Source organism: Corvus moneduloides, chromosome 14, assembly GCF_009650955.1.
Source record: "Corvus moneduloides isolate bCorMon1 chromosome 14, bCorMon1.pri, whole genome shotgun sequence".
Classification (NCBI taxonomy): Eukaryota; Metazoa; Chordata; class Aves; order Passeriformes; family Corvidae; genus Corvus; species Corvus moneduloides.
In genome coordinates, this window is record NC_045489.1 from 966737 (window position 1) to 984571 (window position 17835).

The 17835-nt window shown below is 60.1% G+C and overlaps 3 protein-coding genes across 3 annotated transcripts; 2 read left to right on the top strand and 1 right to left on the bottom strand.

Moving 5' to 3' along the window:
- The first annotated feature begins 1060 nt into the window (after positions 1-1060).
- XKRX (XK related X-linked) lies at positions 1061-11999 on the top strand. Its single transcript, XM_032124448.1, has 4 exons — positions 1061-1131; positions 6496-6850; positions 8979-9238; positions 10662-11999. Exons 2-4 carry the CDS (start codon positions 6558-6560, stop codon positions 11405-11407), a joined length of 1299 nt encoding a protein of 432 aa, XP_031980339.1. The 5' UTR covers positions 1061-1131; positions 6496-6557; the 3' UTR covers positions 11408-11999.
- LOC116451085 (vegetative cell wall protein gp1-like) lies at positions 6117-6559 on the bottom strand. The gene is made up of 2 exons (XM_032124219.1): positions 6198-6559; positions 6117-6129 (listed from the first exon to the last, which is right to left on the bottom strand). The coding sequence occupies exons 1-2, from the start codon at positions 6557-6559 to the stop codon at positions 6117-6119; spliced, it is 375 nt and encodes a 124-aa protein (XP_031980110.1).
- Positions 12000-12103: 104 nt separating the features above from the next.
- Positions 12104-17821, top strand: NOX1 (NADPH oxidase 1). The gene is made up of 13 exons (XM_032124447.1): positions 12104-13124; positions 14140-14235; positions 14616-14726; positions 14807-14891; positions 14967-15112; positions 15190-15371; positions 15558-15696; positions 15794-15886; positions 16053-16279; positions 16359-16521; positions 16608-16754; positions 16960-17084; positions 17264-17821. The coding sequence occupies exons 1-13, from the start codon at positions 13080-13082 to the stop codon at positions 17388-17390; spliced, it is 1686 nt and encodes a 561-aa protein (XP_031980338.1). The 5' UTR covers positions 12104-13079; the 3' UTR covers positions 17391-17821.
- The last annotated feature ends 14 nt before the right edge of the window (positions 17822-17835 follow it).

Here is a 17835-nt window from a genome sequence, read left to right on the forward strand (position 1 = left end):
TGCCCTATTTGAGGTGACTGGTCACCCCTGTGCTGCTGATGGTGGGGCAGCGGCTGCACTTCCCCGTCCCCAGCCTGATGGCCTTTCCCAGTCTGTCCCGTGCCTGTGCCAGCAGCCTGCTGGGAGCAGCAGCAGTGGCAGGTTCACACACAGCATGGGGCTGGGATGCTTTTTGCAGAATTAGCTGTATGAGGGCTGAAATGATTTGCTCCAAGTGTCAGCTCTTGCCTCTGTGTTTAGGGGTGGCACTGTGAGTGGACAGCCCGGCAGGGATGGGAAGGGGCATGACTACAGGTGCTATAAATAGGGAAGCGCCATGTGCCAGGCAGCCCTGGAGGCAGTGGCTCATCTTCCTGAGGGGCAGCAGGATCTGGTCTCCCTCTGGCACCAATGGATTTCCAGAGATCTCTGAGCACTTGTGATGCCACTGCTTTTAAAACAAGTGTCAAAAATCCCTGCTCAGACCAGTGCTGGAGACAGAAAAACCCGCCCAGGAGCCTGAGGCAACTGCAGGTCATGCCTCCCAATGCATGCACACCAGGATCAACAGCCAGGAAAACTGCAAAATCCACCCCAAACCTGGTGAAACCCACACAGCTCTGGAGAGATGGCACAAGGGCCAAGCCCACACTGACGTGCATTCTGCTGGGCCTGCGATCAGGTTACGAGTGGGTAGCCGGCCCTCTGCCCGCACAGCCAGCCAGCCGGAGTGCAGCCGGACACCCTCTGCCAGGGCCACTGGGGCTCCCCAGGCAGTGCCAGCAGGGACCCGCAGCAGCCATTCTCGTTTCCTTGGTGACTGTTGCCAGGTGAGAAACTCTAAGGCAGAATTTCTTATCTTGGCAGATAAATGAAGATGTTCCTCACCAGAGCTATAACCAGGCTGTGCCCTGGCACGGTGCTGGGCTGGACCCTCTAGTGCTGCCAGGAGCCCCTGAGGGAGGGCTGTGCCCGGGGCGCCGGGGCTGCCTGCTCCTGGCATCGCTCCCCGGAAGGCAGCACGTGCTTTGGGGCTATTTCTGCCCGCTGGAGTGCCGCAGGAGAGGGAATGAGGCGAAACCACAGGGACCACGGAGAAGCGCAGATGGCCGCGGGCTGGCGGGCTGCCCTGCCTTGGCTTCACTAGACCCCGTGAGTACGTGCCCCAGCCGGCATCGGGCACACTGGGAACCCCACCTAGCACCCCTGGGGCAAGCAGCAGAGTGGGGGGGACGGCCGGGAAGCTTGGATGTGGGGAATGATGGTTCACGAGGGAACACAGTGGGCAGAGCTATAGGGGCTGCCTGCAGCCTTGAGAGCCCTGAGCTGAGGTGACACCAAAGCCAAGGGGATGGCAAAGACCGAAAAGTCCTGGCAGAAGTATTAGCAAGCTGTTCTGCTTTGCTTGGAACCTCATTGACTCTGCCCGAAAAGGGTTCTGTGGTGGGCAAGGACACACACAGACTTTGAGGAGAGACTCTTCTCTCTATTTAACGTGTCATATGACAGCACACTTAGGTGGTAGATATGCAGACAGCCGCATTGTCCCTTTAAATCCCAGCACAGCGCTGGTGGATAACGATAACCCCGGATCACACCAGCTCCCAAATCCCAAGAGCTAATTACAGGCAAACGCCCCGGAGTCAGGCTGGGAACACGGGATATTTACAGCCTGTGACACCGAGACCTCTTGGTGAGGAATTGGGGCACCGCAGCGGCTTACTGGAATGGCACCGGGGAGAGGGGATGGCTTGCACCCTACTGCCATGAACCATTGTGGGCAACCATTCCCCGAGCTCTTTTGGGTAAGGGAGATTGTTTTTTCCAGAGTGTTCTTTGCTCCCCCACACTGGCACCATCACCCTACGTTGGATGCAGAAGCAGGCAGGAAGCATGCAGGGAGTTGTTTGCTTTTCACCCAGTTCTGGCAGCGTGCTTCCCAGCCAAAGCATACACAAATTTCTAGGAGAGGCTTGGATCTGAGTGCTCTGTTTGCTCTGCTCCCTGCTGCAAGACAAGCTGCCACCTTGTTTCTTGCACCATGCACACGGCTCTGGGAAGCCCCTGCAGTGGCTACAAACCCTGTCCAGGCTCCTACAGTGGTTTTGTTGAGAGCATTGTGGTGGTCCTGCTGCTTTCCTGCACGGGGGATAGGGGAGCATAAACTATTCCTCCCACCTGCCAGGGTGCCCAGGGCACACGCAGGCGCAGCCTGGCTGGGTTAGCACTGTGTATACTCTTACAGCAGGTGGGGCTGGGGGAATCGCTTAATTAAAGGTAATTTTAACCCTTCCTGCCTGGTTTAGTGTTACAGCATCACCCGCTGCCTGTGCTGGGGCTGCAGCCAAGGAGGCATGACTTCAAAATGTGTAATTATTGCAAAGACCTATAAATGCACCCAAAGGTAACTCTGCTTTCTTGTTAAAGAATTGAAGTCATGAGGCAGCACTGACATGGCCTGTGCTTTGCCTGCAAGCATCCTGGCCCTGGCAGCACGGAGCTCCATGCCCAGGTCCCAGTGGGCTCAGCACAGCCTCCAGTGAGATTTAGAGGGATGAGGTCCTCAGCACAGATACCAGGTTCTCTCCCAGCAGGTTCAGAGTGAAGCTGGATGAGGAACTGGAGCGGTAAAAGCAGTCGCATGATGAAGCAAATGGAATAAATATTTCCCCAACCAGAAACTATTCCACAGACTGCTGGGGCAGGAAAAAATACAGCTGAGTTACTGTGAAAGCAATGCACCATCCAAACAGTTTAGGCTGTGGAAACCAGTCATTTGCAAAGCTATTTCCAAACTAAGTAAAAAATTCCCAGCTCACAGATTCCTGGGAACCTCCCAGCCCTGCCGGTAGGGCAGCGTGGCTGCACTGAGGGGACACGGCTGTGTCCCGTCTCACATACCCGTCAAGCTGGGGGACGCTTTGTGATTTCCACTTCATCCAGCACATGGGGTTGATCAACACATCCCCACTGTCGCTGCGTGTGGCACCAGCTGAATGTTTAATCCCCAGCACAGACTGTGCTCCTGAGGAGGTTTCAGCCCTGAAGTCAGGGAGCTTGGCCATCCCCACACCCCGAGCAGCTGCTCCACCTCTGTGTGCAGGGCTATATTTGGGAAGGCGGCAGCGTGCTCTCGGCATGTCCCAGCGAGCGCTCTGGGAGCGGTGTCTGCTCTGGGTCCTAGAGAGGAGAGCTTGGGGAGCAGGCTGGCAGCTCTCCCCACCTGGGCTCTTTAAGGGTCTGGCTCAGAGCTCCCTGTCTTTTCCAAACAGTTTTCTCTTCTCCTTTTACAGGAGCTGAGCTGCCAGGCAGGCAGGCATGTGTAAAGCAGACGGGGCTATTTTGAGTGAGAGCCGGTGAGGAAGCTTGCTCCCACCCCCCCCACACAAATGCCCTGGCACACCCAAGGGGCTGGAAAAGCTGCACAGCAAACCCTGCGGTTTCACACAGTGGGTGGCCACTGCTCTTTGTGCAACGTGTGTTGTGTGAACACTGGGATTAAAAAAAAAAAGAAGGCCGGGATTAAGAAATTCATGAAGTTGGGATGCTCTCCAGGGCAGGGCAGGCACTTGTAGCCACAGGAAAATTGACACAAGCTGGTGCCTTGGGCATCCCCAATGATCCTCGTGGGTCCCTACCTGCTCAGGAGATTCTCTGATTCTGTGATTCCATAACACTTCACATCCACCAGCCCAGGGGCTGTTCTGCTCCTGGGAGGTTCCAGAGTGAAGGCCAGTCAGCAGCCACCAGCTCTGCTGGTCCAGGATGCAGCCACTGCAGAGTGGGGACACCTGGGTAGGATGTCCCCAGCACCTGGGCTGTCCCTGCTGGCCTGTGGCAGCTCTGGGTCAGGCAGTTTCTCTGTGACAGGGGTGTCCCAGGGCACCTGTGCAGCCCCAGCTGTGCTGGGCTCGCAGGCAGAGGCGCAGGCACTGAGTTGGCAGGGACAGGGAGTGTCAGGGCAGTGGGACAGGAGCTCTGGCTGGTGCTATCTGTGACCCACATCACTTTTATGGTCTGTCTGCTGTTTACAGCACTGAGCTGTGAACAGGTGGGGTCAGGCTGTAGAGGTGACTCACAGCGTGAACAGCTCACTGCCTCTCTGTGCTTGGGACAGAAAATGGGATAATAACTGGTGTGGAAAATGCTGTGAGGTTTTGTCTCTCCATTCCTCTTGACGGCTTCTGGGGCTTATGGATACAGGACTGGAATTCTTGCTTGCTTAAACAATTGCTCTTAAGTATTTCATCATGAAGCAGGGGAAGCTGAAGTTAAAAATATGATGAGTTGAAGCCCAGGCATTGCTCAGCTGAGGGCTTGGTGACCTGCCAGACTCCTGGGGAATGCTTTTAATTTGGATAAGTGGAAGTTGCATAAATGGTACAAACGGCACGCTGCTCTTGCTGCTCACACAGAGCCGTGGGTGCAGTTGGCAGTGCCACCCGATGTGTTGTCGCTGGCTGAGCACCCAGCCAGGCACAGCTGCTCCCGTGCACAGCTCCCACCCTGGCTGGCCACGGTCACCAGCAGCTGGTGGTGGGCTCCTCTGCCTGGACACTGCTCCCTTCACCCTCTGCCCTGCCAGAGTTTTTTTTGGAGAGGATGTTTTCCAAAAACAGCTTGAAAATATGTAACTATCATACCAGAGCTGAGTGGTCACACGTAGATCTCCTGTTCCCGCCAGTCAGGCCAGTCCCCATGAGCTCATGGGGTTTGTGGTTTCCCAAAGCAGCTGTTCAGCCTTGGAAGGAAAAGCTCTGAGCAGCTGCGGGGACAGGGATTGCTTCTGTGTGGGAGCTGTTGCTGTGGGAGATGTGGCCTCCAACGTCTCAGGCTGTTTTATTCTCAGCCCTGCTGCTGATAAGCCCAATAGCCCTGGTAATGCTTCCAGACTGGTGAAATGGGGAAAACTCTTGTGTGTGTGGTTTGGGAGGTTTTGTGCTCTTGGCTTGCATGGGGCAGGTGAGTGGGCAGTGTCTCCATCACTAACGTGGGCACCTCCTTGTGAGCTGGCCTAGCTGCTGAGGGATGAGCACTGAGAGCCTTTTAAGAGTTGCCTAAAAATTCCTGGTCTGCCTAAATTGGGGAAAATGGACCGATGTCAAACACTCTTTGCCTTGCCCCATCTGTCCCAGCCAGCCAGCATGTGCCCAGGCTGGACTCAGTGATCTGGCAGGCAGTGGGTGCTCAGGAAAGCGTGTGTGCATCCCGCCTGTGTGCACACCACCGCTCCTGGGGAAAGGTGGGCAGGGCTGGTGCTGGAGGCAGCTGCTAGAGCAGGGACCCCCACGGCCATGGAGGTGGGGAGCAGCCCAGACAGCCCGGTGTTCCCACCACTGTACAGGTGATCAAGGTGGGACACACAGGAGAGATGTGGGACTGAGTGGTGGGAGGTTTGGCTCCACCAGTGAGCCCACATATCCCATTGTCTTGAGGGTGGGTCCTTGAAGGTGATGGGAAAAGCATTCTTGGTCAGCCGTAGCACAAGGTCACACCTGGAAGCACGAACATTCAAGATGCAGGAGCTACATCTCCTGTGTAACATAGTTCCCAAATCCTGATACACACACCAGGTGCTCTGTGGACCTGAAGGGGTGTCCCTGACACAGCTTGTCCTGCAAGATACCAAAATGCTCCCTGCCTTGGCAGCGCCCTCCCTCCCACATGCTGCCCCATCGAGCTCAGGGCTATGTGGTGCCCTGGCCCAGCTCCATTTCTGGGTCTGGAGCGGGGGTCAGGCCCCGGATCTGAGGTGGGGGTGAGTGCAGGCAGCTCTCTGGCAGCTGTCTGATTCAGGCAAGGCTGGCACCCACAGTGGCATCATTCCTGCCCCATGGTGGGACCCCAGTGTCCCCGGGGCTACCTGACAATTCTCCCCTGCAGGGACCCTCCATGTGTTGCTGCATCTTGAGGTGTTGGTAACTGCCAGGACTTGATCAGGCCTGGACTCGATGGGGGGGCCCTGAGCAGGGCTCCAAAGGCTCCGGGGCACACACAAGGCATCGCATGGGATTGTCAGCGCTGTGTCTGGGGAACGGGAGTCCCGAGGTGGGTGTTGCAGCGGGGTGCTGGGGTGTGGGTCCTGGCCATGTTGGGGGTGTCCTGGGGGGGCGGTTCCCTGCAGAGATGGGGAGTCCTCAGTAGAAGATCCTGGTCCAAGACAGGGGTGTCGGGGCAGAGGGTGCAAGTGGAGCTGTCCTGGGGCAGGGACATCACACCTGATGGGGACCAGGGCACAGTAGCAACGGGGCTCCCGGAGCAGGAGGGTGGTGGCCAGGGCAGGGCTGGGGTACCAGGAGCCGGGGCCCCGGGCCGGAGGATGTGGTCCCGGTGGGGATGCCCGGCCGGTGGACCCCGGGCTGGGGGGTCGGGGGGAGTCAGGGCGGTCCCGGAGCGGTGCCGGGGCCGCGGGGCTCGGCGGGGCCGGTGCGGGGCCGCCCGTCGGGGCTCGGTGCGGCGGGGGAGCCGCGCCCCGCCCCGCCCCGCCCCGCAGCGCGGCTCCTCTCTCCGCTGCAGCCCGGGATGGCGCCGCGGCGGGGCTGAGCGCCCGGGCCGGGCCGGGCCGGGCCGGGGCCGCCATGGACGGTCCGAGCGGGGGCTGCCCGCCCGCCGCCGCCCCGTCGCGGGCCAAGCTGCCGCTCGGCATCGTCTTCTCGACGGCGCTGTTCTGCGGGGAGGGGGCGGCGGCCGCCGTGCTCTGCCTCTCCTACGGCCACTCCGACGACCGCTTCTGGCTGGCGCTCACCGTCTTCTTCGTGCTCTGCCCCTCCGTCCTGGTGCAGCTCACCCTCATCTTCGTGCACCGCGACCTGAGCCGCGACCGCCCGCTCGTCCTGCTCATGCACCTGCTGCAGCTCGGGCCCGTCATCAGGTGAGCGCGGCACCCCGGCACCCCGGCACCCCGGCACCCCGGCACCCCGGCACCCCTGCGCGGACCCGGGGGAGAGCGGGGAGCGGTGCCGGGCAGGACGGGCACCCGGCGCCGTCTGCCAGCTGTGCCCGGCGTGCCCGGAGCTCTGCTGCCCGCTCCCCGGCCCTCCTCCCCGGCACTGCTGCTCCCGAGGGCCCCTTGCTCGCCGGTGCTGCTACCGGTGCTCCTGCTGCTGGACCCCGCTCCGGGCAGGACGCGGCTCTGCCGGCCTGTTGAATCCCAGCTGCTGGGAAAGCTCTGCCCAAGGTCCGGGAGGCAGCCAGCGATTCACTCAGACTCTTGGTTTTGCCATCACCGTGCTTGTGCTGGAAGCACAGATGGGAATCCCCGGTGGGTGCTTGAGGGTGAATACTGACCTGGGATGAGGCTGAGTCAGGGGAGATTTAGATTAGATATCAGGAAAAGGTTTTACGCCCAGAGAGAGGGTGGTGGAGCTCCCCAGGGAAGTGGTCACAGCACCTGGCCTGTCTGAGTTCAAGAAGCGTTTGGACAACGCCCTCGGGCACATAGTCGGATTCTTGGGGTGTCCTGCATAGGGCCAGGAGTGGGACTCGGTGGGGGTTATGGGAGGTGGAGGAGAAGAGTTAGGTGCAGGAGTGGGGCTGGCATGGGAACTGAGGGGCCACTGGACTGTGCTGGGAAGAGGACAGTAAGGGGCTGGATGGATGTTGCACAAGCTGATCCCTCATTCCTTGGGAATGCTGTGGTGCCTCCTGGCCTGTCATCATCCTGGGCAGCCTGCTCCATGAGAATGCACAACAGGAGGCATGGCAAAGCCACCATCTCTGTGGGGCTCCGTCCCCAAGGGCAGGCCAGCAGCCACGCTCTGGGGCTCTCTGTACCCAGAGAGCTCCAAAACCACTGTGGCCTGCTTTGCACTTCCTCTGTCACTGGAAACAAGCAGGGTGCCAGCTGTGTCCCCGTCACCATGTCTCATCTTCAGAGCCACCTGGGGGGCCTTGCCTCGGTGCTGCCAGCCTGTGCTGGCCCACAGCAGTGTCGTGACTCTCACCACACCAACCAAGGCTCTCTGAGATGGGTACAGTGCTGCCCAGCTGCTTGTAAGAGCCAGCCAGGGCTGCCTGGGGAAGGCTGCTTCATCCGGCTGCTCGGGCTGGAGATGGAGCCCAGCCTGCTGAGAAGGTCTGGCAGGGCACTGGGAGCCAGCTGGGACTACTCTTCAAGCCAGACCTTTGGGATGAAACGATTTTCCTGTTAGAGTTTGCAAAGAGTCGTGAGTGCTGGCCTGATCTGTCGAGAGAATTTATCCTAAACCCTCACTCCTTTTGGGTTTGATACACAGCAATTTGTGCTGTCCTGATAAGCACTCGTAAATAACGATGTCCTGTTGGTCCCAGAGCCAGCTGGTCCTCGAGCAGGAGCCAAGCTGATTGCCTCTGGCCATGCATACCCACCCCATGACTGTGTGGAGGGGCTGGGGGTCCCCCTGTCCTTGCAGCGGGGAGCAGCACGGCAGAAAGTCACACCTGTGCCCACATGTGAGGGCCCCACGGAGAAGGGGCTGCGGAAGCTCTCCCTTATCTGCCTATGCCACACACAGCTTCACCCTGTGCTCCCCTTCCTGCTGTCTCCACCAAGGAGGAAGCGTGGAAGCCTTCTTCTGCTCAAGATGAGAGATCAAAGACACTATCACAGTTTCTTTTGCCTCTGCTTAGAGGAAGAGGTTCTTGCCAGTTGGGAAAACAGAACCCAAGGGTGATTAACACCTTCCTGTAGCTGCAGCTCCCAGCAGAGCCACTGCTTTGTACCCTGGATGCTGCACCTCTTCCAGCAGCTGTTTCAGCCCTCGCTGGGGCTGTTGTTGCCCCTCTGCCCCACATGATTCATCCTCAGTGCTGGAGCAGAGGAGCAGCCACTGGGCATCCCCATGGTCCTGGTGTGACCAGCCAGGGACTGCCCACAGTACTGCTGGACAGTTGCCCAAATCAGCTGGGCTGCACTCAGCAGGAGCAGGGCCTGGCCAGCACGAGGCAAGGGGCGGCTGGAGCTGCTGGGAGTGGGGGGCAGCGGGCAGGCTGGCGGGGTGACAGCTCCTGTGTCCCCACAGGTGCATGGAGGCCCTGCTGGTGTACTGCTGGTCAGGTAGGGAGGAGGAGCCCTACGTCACCATCACCCGCAAGCGGCGGCTGCGGAAGGGCTACGAGGTGGAGATGGAGCAGGAGGTGGGCCACTCGGAGCGCCGGCTGGCCACGCACCGCAACGCCTTCAAGCGCGTGGCCGTCATCCAGGCCTTCCTGGGCTCCACCCCGCAGCTCACCCTCCAGCTCTACATCAGCGTCTTGGAGAAGTACGTCCCTGTTGCCCGAGGTAAGAGCGCCTGACACGTGGGCTCCCCAGGAACCCCACCAGGGCACGGCGGCAGCTCCTTAGCTGCTTGTGCCGATGTGACATCCAGGCAAAATGACACAGCTTCCACTGGACTCCCCTAAATGTGGAGCACAACCCACAGAAGTTGGGCACTCATCAGATCTCTGCTTTCCTGCTTGCTGTGATGCAAAGTGGGAGGAGCAGGCCATGACTGAGGTGGCAGGTTCTGCTCTCAGACCCGTGCTTGTGGATATCTGCCCTCCAGAACCAGACCATCCACCCAGTGCTGTGTCTCATAAGAGGGTCAGGACAGGTCCCTGCCCTAGCCTGCTTCAATCTCCATTCATTTTTTTCCATCTAGCTACAGGCTCTGGCTTCCCTAAAGTCCCTCCATTGGATCTATTTCTGCACATTTTCTAACAGCCAGAGCTCCCAGCCCAGCACTCCCACTCCCAGGCTCCCTCGCCTGCTCCCAGGATGTTTATGTGCTTGGGGGTGGATATGCCAGAGCAAACTTTTAACTCCCATTTTGGCATGGTTCCGAGCTGGGCATGCAGGCGTGCTCCTGCACCATTCCAATTACAGTGCTGGGTGAAGGAACTGCCCTCACCCACCCGCTCTCCCAGCAGTGCTGGGAGCCCAGACCTTTTTATCTGTGCCCACAGAAAGGGAAGCACAGGAGATGTCCCGTAGAAACCCCCTAACTGGTCACAGCCCCCTGCAAAGGCATTTTGGGGAGTTGCAGACGCACAGGAAGAATGAGTGCCAGTGCTCCTCTAGCAGTAGATGCAGGAAGCAAACACCAAATGATGTGTTTTGGGTGATTCCCTCGCAGCTGGAGTGTCAGCTCAGCCCCACAGCTGGCAGCCAGCACGGATGGGACCAGCTGCACTCTTCTACTTTTTCTGCGCTGAATGTGAGCAGCTGCCAGCACTCCCTACAAATGACCTCGGCTTTGCAGCCCTCGGATGAGGCTGGCTCTGGGGATGCTTCTGGGGCTACAGTGGTGTGGCTCTTGGCTGGGATGAAGGCAGAGGGGCCTCGCAGCACAGACTTTGCCCCACTTACCCTTGAGCAGCATTTCTTGCACAGGGCAGGGGGGTTGGGGCATGGTCCAACCACAGAAATGGCTCTGGTTTGGCCAAGGCTTGGGTTTCACTGGTGTAGGGAGAGCCTTGGGGAGCCGAGCCTCCTGCTGCTCCCCCCACAGCTGCCTCATCATGGGGACTGTCACCACCAGCCATGAGCTGTTCCTTCTGCTGCGAGCCCCAGTGCTTGGCACCCTGTGCTTCTCCCCTGGGACTGGTACCCCGTATTTCCCACCGGGGGTTGTCACCCCACACTTTGCACCCCAGGCAGTGGAGAGACGGGACACAGCCTGGTCTCCAACACTGCCTGACTCCCCTGCTCTCTCCCTCTGCAGCCGTCCTCATGGCCATCTGCCTGGTGTCAGTCACCTACGGAGCGCTTGTCTGCAACATCCTGGCCATCCAGGTCAAGTATGATGACTACAAGGTCCAGCTGCGGCCACTGGCCTTCCTCTGCATTGTGCTGTGGCGCAGCCTAGAGATCTCCACCCGCATCGCCGTCCTCGTGCTCTTCAGCACCGTCTTCAAGCACTGGATCATTCCCATCGCCCTGGCCAACCTCCTGGTGGTCTTCTTCTTGCCCTGGGTGCAGTTCTGGCGCAGCGGCAACAGCCTGCCTGACAACATCGAGAAGAACTTCAGCCGCCTGGGCACGGTGGTGGTGCTCTGTGCCTTCACCCTCCTCTACTCCAGCATCAACATGTTCTGCTGGTCAGCCGTGCAGCTCAAGCTAGCTGACCGAGACCTCATCGACAAGTCGCAGAACTGGGGTCGCCTGGCCGTGTACTACGTGGCCCGGCTGGCGGAGAACACGGCCCTCGTCATCCTCTGGTACTTCTTCAAGACTGATGCCTATGAGAACGTCTGCACCCCACTGCTGGTGCTGCAGCTGCTCCTCGGCTACTGCCTGGGGATCTACTTCATGCTGCTCTTCTACCAGTACCTGCACCCCTGCCGCCAGCTCTTCCGGCACAACGTCGCTGACTTCCTGCACTGTGTGTGCTGCCGCCGGCAACCGCCAGGGACCCCTCTGTGCCTCGAGGCACCCTTTGAGCCCGGCGTGAGGCACAGCATTGTCTGAACACTGGCTCCTCCAGCCAGCTGTGGACATGGGGATGGGCAGCACTGGGCTGCACCAGCAGCCAGAGGGTGCTTGTGGCACAGGCCAAGCACTGCCTGGTCCTGCAGTGGCAGCAGGTCCCAGTGCATCCCCACAGTGGCAGGGGGACAGGAATGTGCTTGCCTGCCCAGGACCACTCATACGAACATGAAGGAGGGTTGATTTGGATTAGACATAAGGAAGAAGTTTTTTACAATGACGGTGGTGAGGCACTGGCACAGGTTGCCTGGAGAGATGGTGGATGTCCCACCCCTGAAGACATTCAAGACCCCAGGCTGGATGGGGCTCTGAGCAACCTGGCCGAGTTGAAGATGTCCCTGCCCATCTCTGGAGTTGGACTAGATGGCCTTTAGAGGTCCCTTCCAACCCAAACGATTCTACCATTCTAGAGCTGCAGGGGTGCCCAAACCACCTGCCACTGCAATCTGGCTGCCACGTGCTGCGCAGCCCCTGGGGTGTCCTGACACCCCCACCTGCTGCTATGGTGCATACGGTGACCTGGGGCCACGGGTGCCACTGGGACTGTTCTAAGCAGTAAAGAAACTTTGCTGTGGCTGCGCGTCTGGGTGCTGGCAGTGACTCAGGCGGAGGGTGGGGATGGTCCCGCTGGGGCGGGCATGGGTTCACACACCTGCTGTCCATGTAACCCTCTCGCTCACAGGCATCGAAATGGGGCTGTGCCAGCGGGAAGGGGATGGGGGGAGCCCCTCGATGGAGCCGATAAGATTCAGGAGCATGGTGGGATGGGGGCTGGCCTCATCCTGTGCTTTCGTCAGCGTGGCCATGGCTGCAGGCCAGGAGAGAGCAGCATGCCAGCAAGGAGCAATCCTGTCCAACCTGTTCCTCCAGGCTCAGAGCCCCAGAACTGGCTGCTGTTCCCAGCTGGAGCACTGGACACCCCAGAGCTCAGGGCCCTGCAGTGGAGGGCAGGCAGGAGGGCAAGGGTGGCTGGCACAGCAGTGGGGATGCTGATGGGACCCAGGAATCCTGGCCCCAAACCAGGAGTGTGACATGCCCCCCCAGCACCCATTTTTGGGGTCAGCTCAGTTTGGGTGCTGGACTGAGGATGCTCATCTCCCCTGGGGGGCCCATGGAGGTGCAGCACCACTGGTGCTCGGTCTTAAATCACCCGCCCTGTAATGGATGCCCGGGCTGGATCCTGGCACCGGCAGTGCCGTGACCCCAGGATGCTTCTCTTCCTTTGGTGGTTTCCCTGCAAAAGGGGCAGCGGAGGCTGGTGAGGGAGGCGGGGAAAAACAGAGTGGCTGAGACAGGCACAGGACGGATCCTCTGCAACTTCTTCCCAGCAAACTCCTACCTTACCCAAAAAGCCCGTTTTTGCCCTCAAAGGTTGCAAAACCCCAAGAGGAGCCGCCAGACACCGCGTGTCACCGGGGCGGGGGGCCACAGGGGACCTCTCGGCGGGGGCCATTCCTGGCCAGCGCAGGGGGCTCGTTTCGGCGATGGGGTCAGCCCTGCCTTCCTGGAAGGTGGCCTTTGAAACCGCCAGCATTTCCTTAAAGGCTTCTCTGGGGAAAGTCCCGCGGCGCCGTTCCCGGGGCCGGCGCTGTCGCACCGCCTGCTGCCTCCATAAAACGCGGGCGGGCGCGGGCGGGCGCGGGGACACCGCACCATGGGCAACTGGCTGGTCAACCACTGGTTCTCGGCCGCCGTCCTCGTGAGTGTGTGGGGCTGGGGGCTCACTGGGGTGGGGCAGTGCGGGGGCACTCTGGGGGCTACGGACCTGGGGGGCTCGTGGGGGAGATGGGGGCTGATGGGCTGTCCTGGGCTGGGCTGTGGGGACAGACAAGCGTCCCCTCTGCTCAGCCAACCCCCGTACCCCGGCAGCCAGGGGAGGGATGGGCTCTGGAAAACCGAAGTCTTAGGGAAAACACAGCTCACGGCAAAGGGGGTCCTGGAAAAGTTAAAAATGCTGCTGCTTTGCCCAGCCGCTTTGGCTGGGAGCCTCCCACACGCTTCTTCTCCCCTTGTGAGAGGAGGAGGATCCTGTGAGAACTCGTGGCGGGGTGAGGAGCTGGCACCATAGGGACCATCTGCCAGTGCCGTGCTGCAGCATCTCTGGTGTAACAGAGCTTGCCTGGCCAGCACCCATCAGCTGCTCAGCACTGTGTGAGGAGCTGTGAGTGCACGGGAACGTGGGGGTTTACAGAGAGTTGGGCTATTTTAACTCTTGAAGTTACTTAAAAAAGAAAAAGAAAACAGCCAAAATCCAAATACACGGCAGGGTGATTTTTGTTTGGACCTCTGCAAAAATTCAGTAGCTGTGAGAGGTGCCAGTGTGGGGTGTTAGTGGCGTTAGGCAGGGGACAGCAGCACGGTGAGGCCAGGTGAGCCAGCTCCCTGGGAAGCTTCCTTCTCCCAGAATCTTCCCCACACAGCCCTGACTACCCTCCGGATCTGCCCTCCCGTTACACAGGCGTTGTCTGCTCCTGCCCTTCCTCCTTCCTCATGCACAGGTGATGCACAGGGCTGTGTGTGACAAGATAGCAATGTTACAACACTTCCACACCTCTCCTCACCTTTGGGCCTGTATCCCAGCCCTGTGCGTGACAGGGCAGCTCATAAGGAAACAGGAGGGGATGCACTGTCCTGACACCCTCTGGCTGCACCTGTCCCTGAGTGCTGCAGCATGAGAGGCTCCCGGGACAGGAGGCTGTGACTTTCCCCCGCAGGCAGCCTGGCTGGGCATCAACATCTTCCTCTTCACCTACTACTTTCTGTTCTTTGACCGGGACGTGCAGTATTTCTACACCAGGGCCATCCTTGGGGTAAGGTGCTCCCCCACAGCATCCTGCCTGCCCAGGCATATGAGCCCCTCGGGGCCCTGCTGCAGTGGGGTGGGGGCTGCAGCATCCCATGCCCCTTTCATGTTCTGTCCTCTTCCAGCCCACCATCATTCCATCCCACTCCCCAGCCTGGCATTGTACCATGCTGGCCCCTGTCTTGATCCCTGTCTGGTCCCAGCCCAACAGGATCCCAGCCCAGCCTAGCATCACCCCTCCCAGTCCCCATGCCAGCCCAGCATCGCTCCATCCCAGTTCCCAGCCCAGCATCACTCAGTCCCAGCTCCGCGTTGATTGGCCCCACCCTGAGCCAGTCCTGGCACAGCACGATGGGATGGTGGTGCTCACCCCGCTCTTCTCCCCAGTCTGCCTTGGCATGGGCTCGAGCTTCGGCCAAGTGCCTCAACTTCAACAGCATGCTGATCCTGCTGCCCGTCTGCCGCAACCTGCTCTCCTTCCTCCGTGGGACCTGCTCGGTGAGTGTCCCGCGACAGCACAGCCGGTGTGGCCATCCCCGTCCCTGTCCCTATCCTGACACCGCTGCCTCTCCCTGCAGTGCTGCAGGCGGACATTGCGGAAGCAGCTGGACCACAACCTCACCTTCCACAAGCTGGTGGCCTATGCACTGGCCCTGCTCACAGGTACCCCCTGCACTGGGGCGGGGCAACAGTGGGGACTAGAGCTGCCCGGTGGGTGACTGCCTGTCCCCTGTCCAGCTATGCACACCATCGCCCACCTCTTCAACCTGGAGCGCTACAATCAGAGCCAACAAGCCACTGACGGCAGCCTCCCCGCTGTCCTCTCCAAGATGCACCTGCAGGGCAGCAACAAGTGGCTGAACCCCATCCACTCCAACCAGACGGTGAGCACAGCCTCGGCATGCAGCAACCCACCCCCACCTGTCCCCTGCCCCCCTAACCCACCCTGCTGCCCCTGCAGACTGTCGAGTACGTGACTTTCACGACCATCCCGGGGCTGACGGGGGTGATCATCACGCTGGCACTCATCCTCATGGTCACGTCCTCCACCGAGTTCATCCGCAGGAACTACTTTGAGCTCTTCTGGTACACACACCACCTCTTCCTGGTCTACTTCGCTGGCCTCGTCATCCACGGCATTGCGTAAGGCTCCTCACCATTCCCCAGGGCAGGACAGCGAGGGGCAGTGGGGCAGCTGCAGGGAGAGCCCAGTGGGGCTGTGGACTGCCATTTCCAGAGAGGGCTAGCCCAGCCGGCCTCACGCAGTGCGGCTCAGCCCTGGCTGGGAGCAGAAGCTGGCCCCTGGGCTCATCCCTCGCCTCCCTGCAGTGGGCTGGTGCGTGGGCAGACGGAGCAGAGCATGGCAGAGGTGCCCCCCCACCAATGCGCCGAGTACCTCCCGCAGCGGGACCAGAACTGCACCCACGACTGCTGCAAAGACCCTGAGTTCGGGAGCATCCCTGCCGAGGTAGGGCAGCGCTGGGATGGCTGTGGGGAGAAGCTCTTCCCTTGCCCTTGGGATGCTCCGGCCTTTCCCAATCCTTTGGTCTCCACCATCTTCACAGTCCTGGAAGTGGGTTCTCGCCCCCATCATCCTCTACGTTTTTGAGCGGATCCTGCGCGTCTGGCGTGCGCAGCAGAAGGTGGTTGTCACCAAGGTGGGTGGTGCAGGAGCCCGCTCCTATCCCAGCTCCTACCCGTGGAGTCATCGGTGCCACAGCTCCTCGCTGTGGTGGCCATGGGGAGGCGAGCAGGGGCCATGGCCATCGCCCCTTCCTAGGGACAGGAGCCAGGCCAGGCGCTGAGCCCTGCCCGTGCCCCCAGGTGGTCATGCACCCCGCCCGCGTGCTGGAGCTGCAGATGCAGAAGAAGGGCTTCCGCATGGAGGTGGGGCAGTACATCTTCGTCAACTGCCCCGCCATCTCCCTGCTGGAGTGGCACCCTTTCACCCTCACCTCTGCGCCCGAGGAGGACTTCTTCTCCATCCACATCCGGGCGGCTGGCGACTGGACAGAGCGTCTCATTGACACCTTCCAGCTGGAAATAGCCAGGTAGGCTGGAGAGTGCCCAACAGGTCATTCCAGGGATTTGGGGAGGCCGTACGTCTCACCCAGGCCCTGCTTTGGCCAGGGTCGAGGTGGATGGTCCCTTTGGCACGGCCAGCGAGGACGTGTTCCAGTACGAGGTGGCCATGCTGGTGGGAGCGGGCATCGGCGTCACCCCCTTCGCCTCCATCCTCAAGTCCATCTGGTACAAGTTCCAGCAGGCTGACCAGACCCTCAAAACCAAGAAGGTACGGAGTGTCTCATGGGACCAGCTGCAGGTTTCTCCCTCCAGCTCTGCTCCACCTTGAGCAATCCCTCTCCCCCTGCATCCCAGATCTACTTCTACTGGCTCTGCCGGGACACAGGAGCCTTTGCCTGGTTCAACGACCTGCTTGCCTCCCTGGAGCACAAGATGGCTGAGTCGGGCAAGGCAGACTTTCTCACCTACCGCCTCTTCCTCACTGGCTGGAACACCAGCATTGTGAGTCGACCACGGGCTGGCATGGCTGCAAGAGGGGACACAGGGTGGCCAAGCTGGGCAGGAAGGGCAGGGCAAGCATGGCTTTCGGGCATGAAGTCCAGGCACGGTGTTTGGTGGGATCAACAATGGATGCTCCTCCACGGTGAGGGACTGGAGGGGGGCTCATGGGTGGTGCCTGGGGTTCTCACCATCCCTGCCTGCCCAGGCCAACAATGTGGCGCTCCACTTCGACACCACTACGGACACAGTGACGGGCCTCAGGCACAAAACCATCTTCGGGCGGCCCATGTGGAACATGGAGTTTGCAGCAGTGGCTGCAGCCCACCCCAGGTGAGAGCTGAGCAGGGAACTTGGGATGCTGGAGCTGGAGGCACCCCCTCCACCCTGGCACTCAGCACTGGGCAGGCTTTGGGAGAGGTGTGCTATCCCCTGCAGGGGGCCCAAAAAGCTTTTAAATCACTTTTCCCTGAGTTGCCCGCCTGGCACTGACAGCCCCATGCTGTTTGCAGGTCAGTGGTTGGTGTATTCCTCTGTGGGCCAGAGGCCCTGGCAAAGAGCCTGCAGAAGTCTTGTCACCAGCACTCCAGCCTGGACCCCAGGAAGGTCAAATTCTACTTCAACAAGGAAAACTTTTAAGTGGCAGCGAGGCTGGTGCCCCAGCAGGCAGGGACCCTGACTGGATTGCCTCAGCCCTTTTCCAAAGCAAGGCCAGGGATAAGCATCTGTGCATGCACTGAAGCCAGGCAAGACACAGCAAGGTACTCCTTCTCCATGAGAAATTCCAGGTTCAAAGACTGCTGCCTGCCTGTCCTGGTGTACAAGGGGTCCTCACAGAGCAACTGGGCCTGTAGCTCCATGCAGCCCCCTCACTGAGAAACCAGACACACGTGTTGCATGCTGCTGCCGGAGCAGCGGGAAGCAGCGGGAGCCCAGTGGCTTGGGCAGAACCAGGGCATGGGGATGGGGCATGTGCATCCATGCAGGTGTCAGGGGCCAAATGTGCCCCTCAGGGTTTAAACAGTGCTTTGTGTAAGAGTAAATTAAACTTTCTTTTCTTTGTAATGAAAGCCTCTGTAGTGAC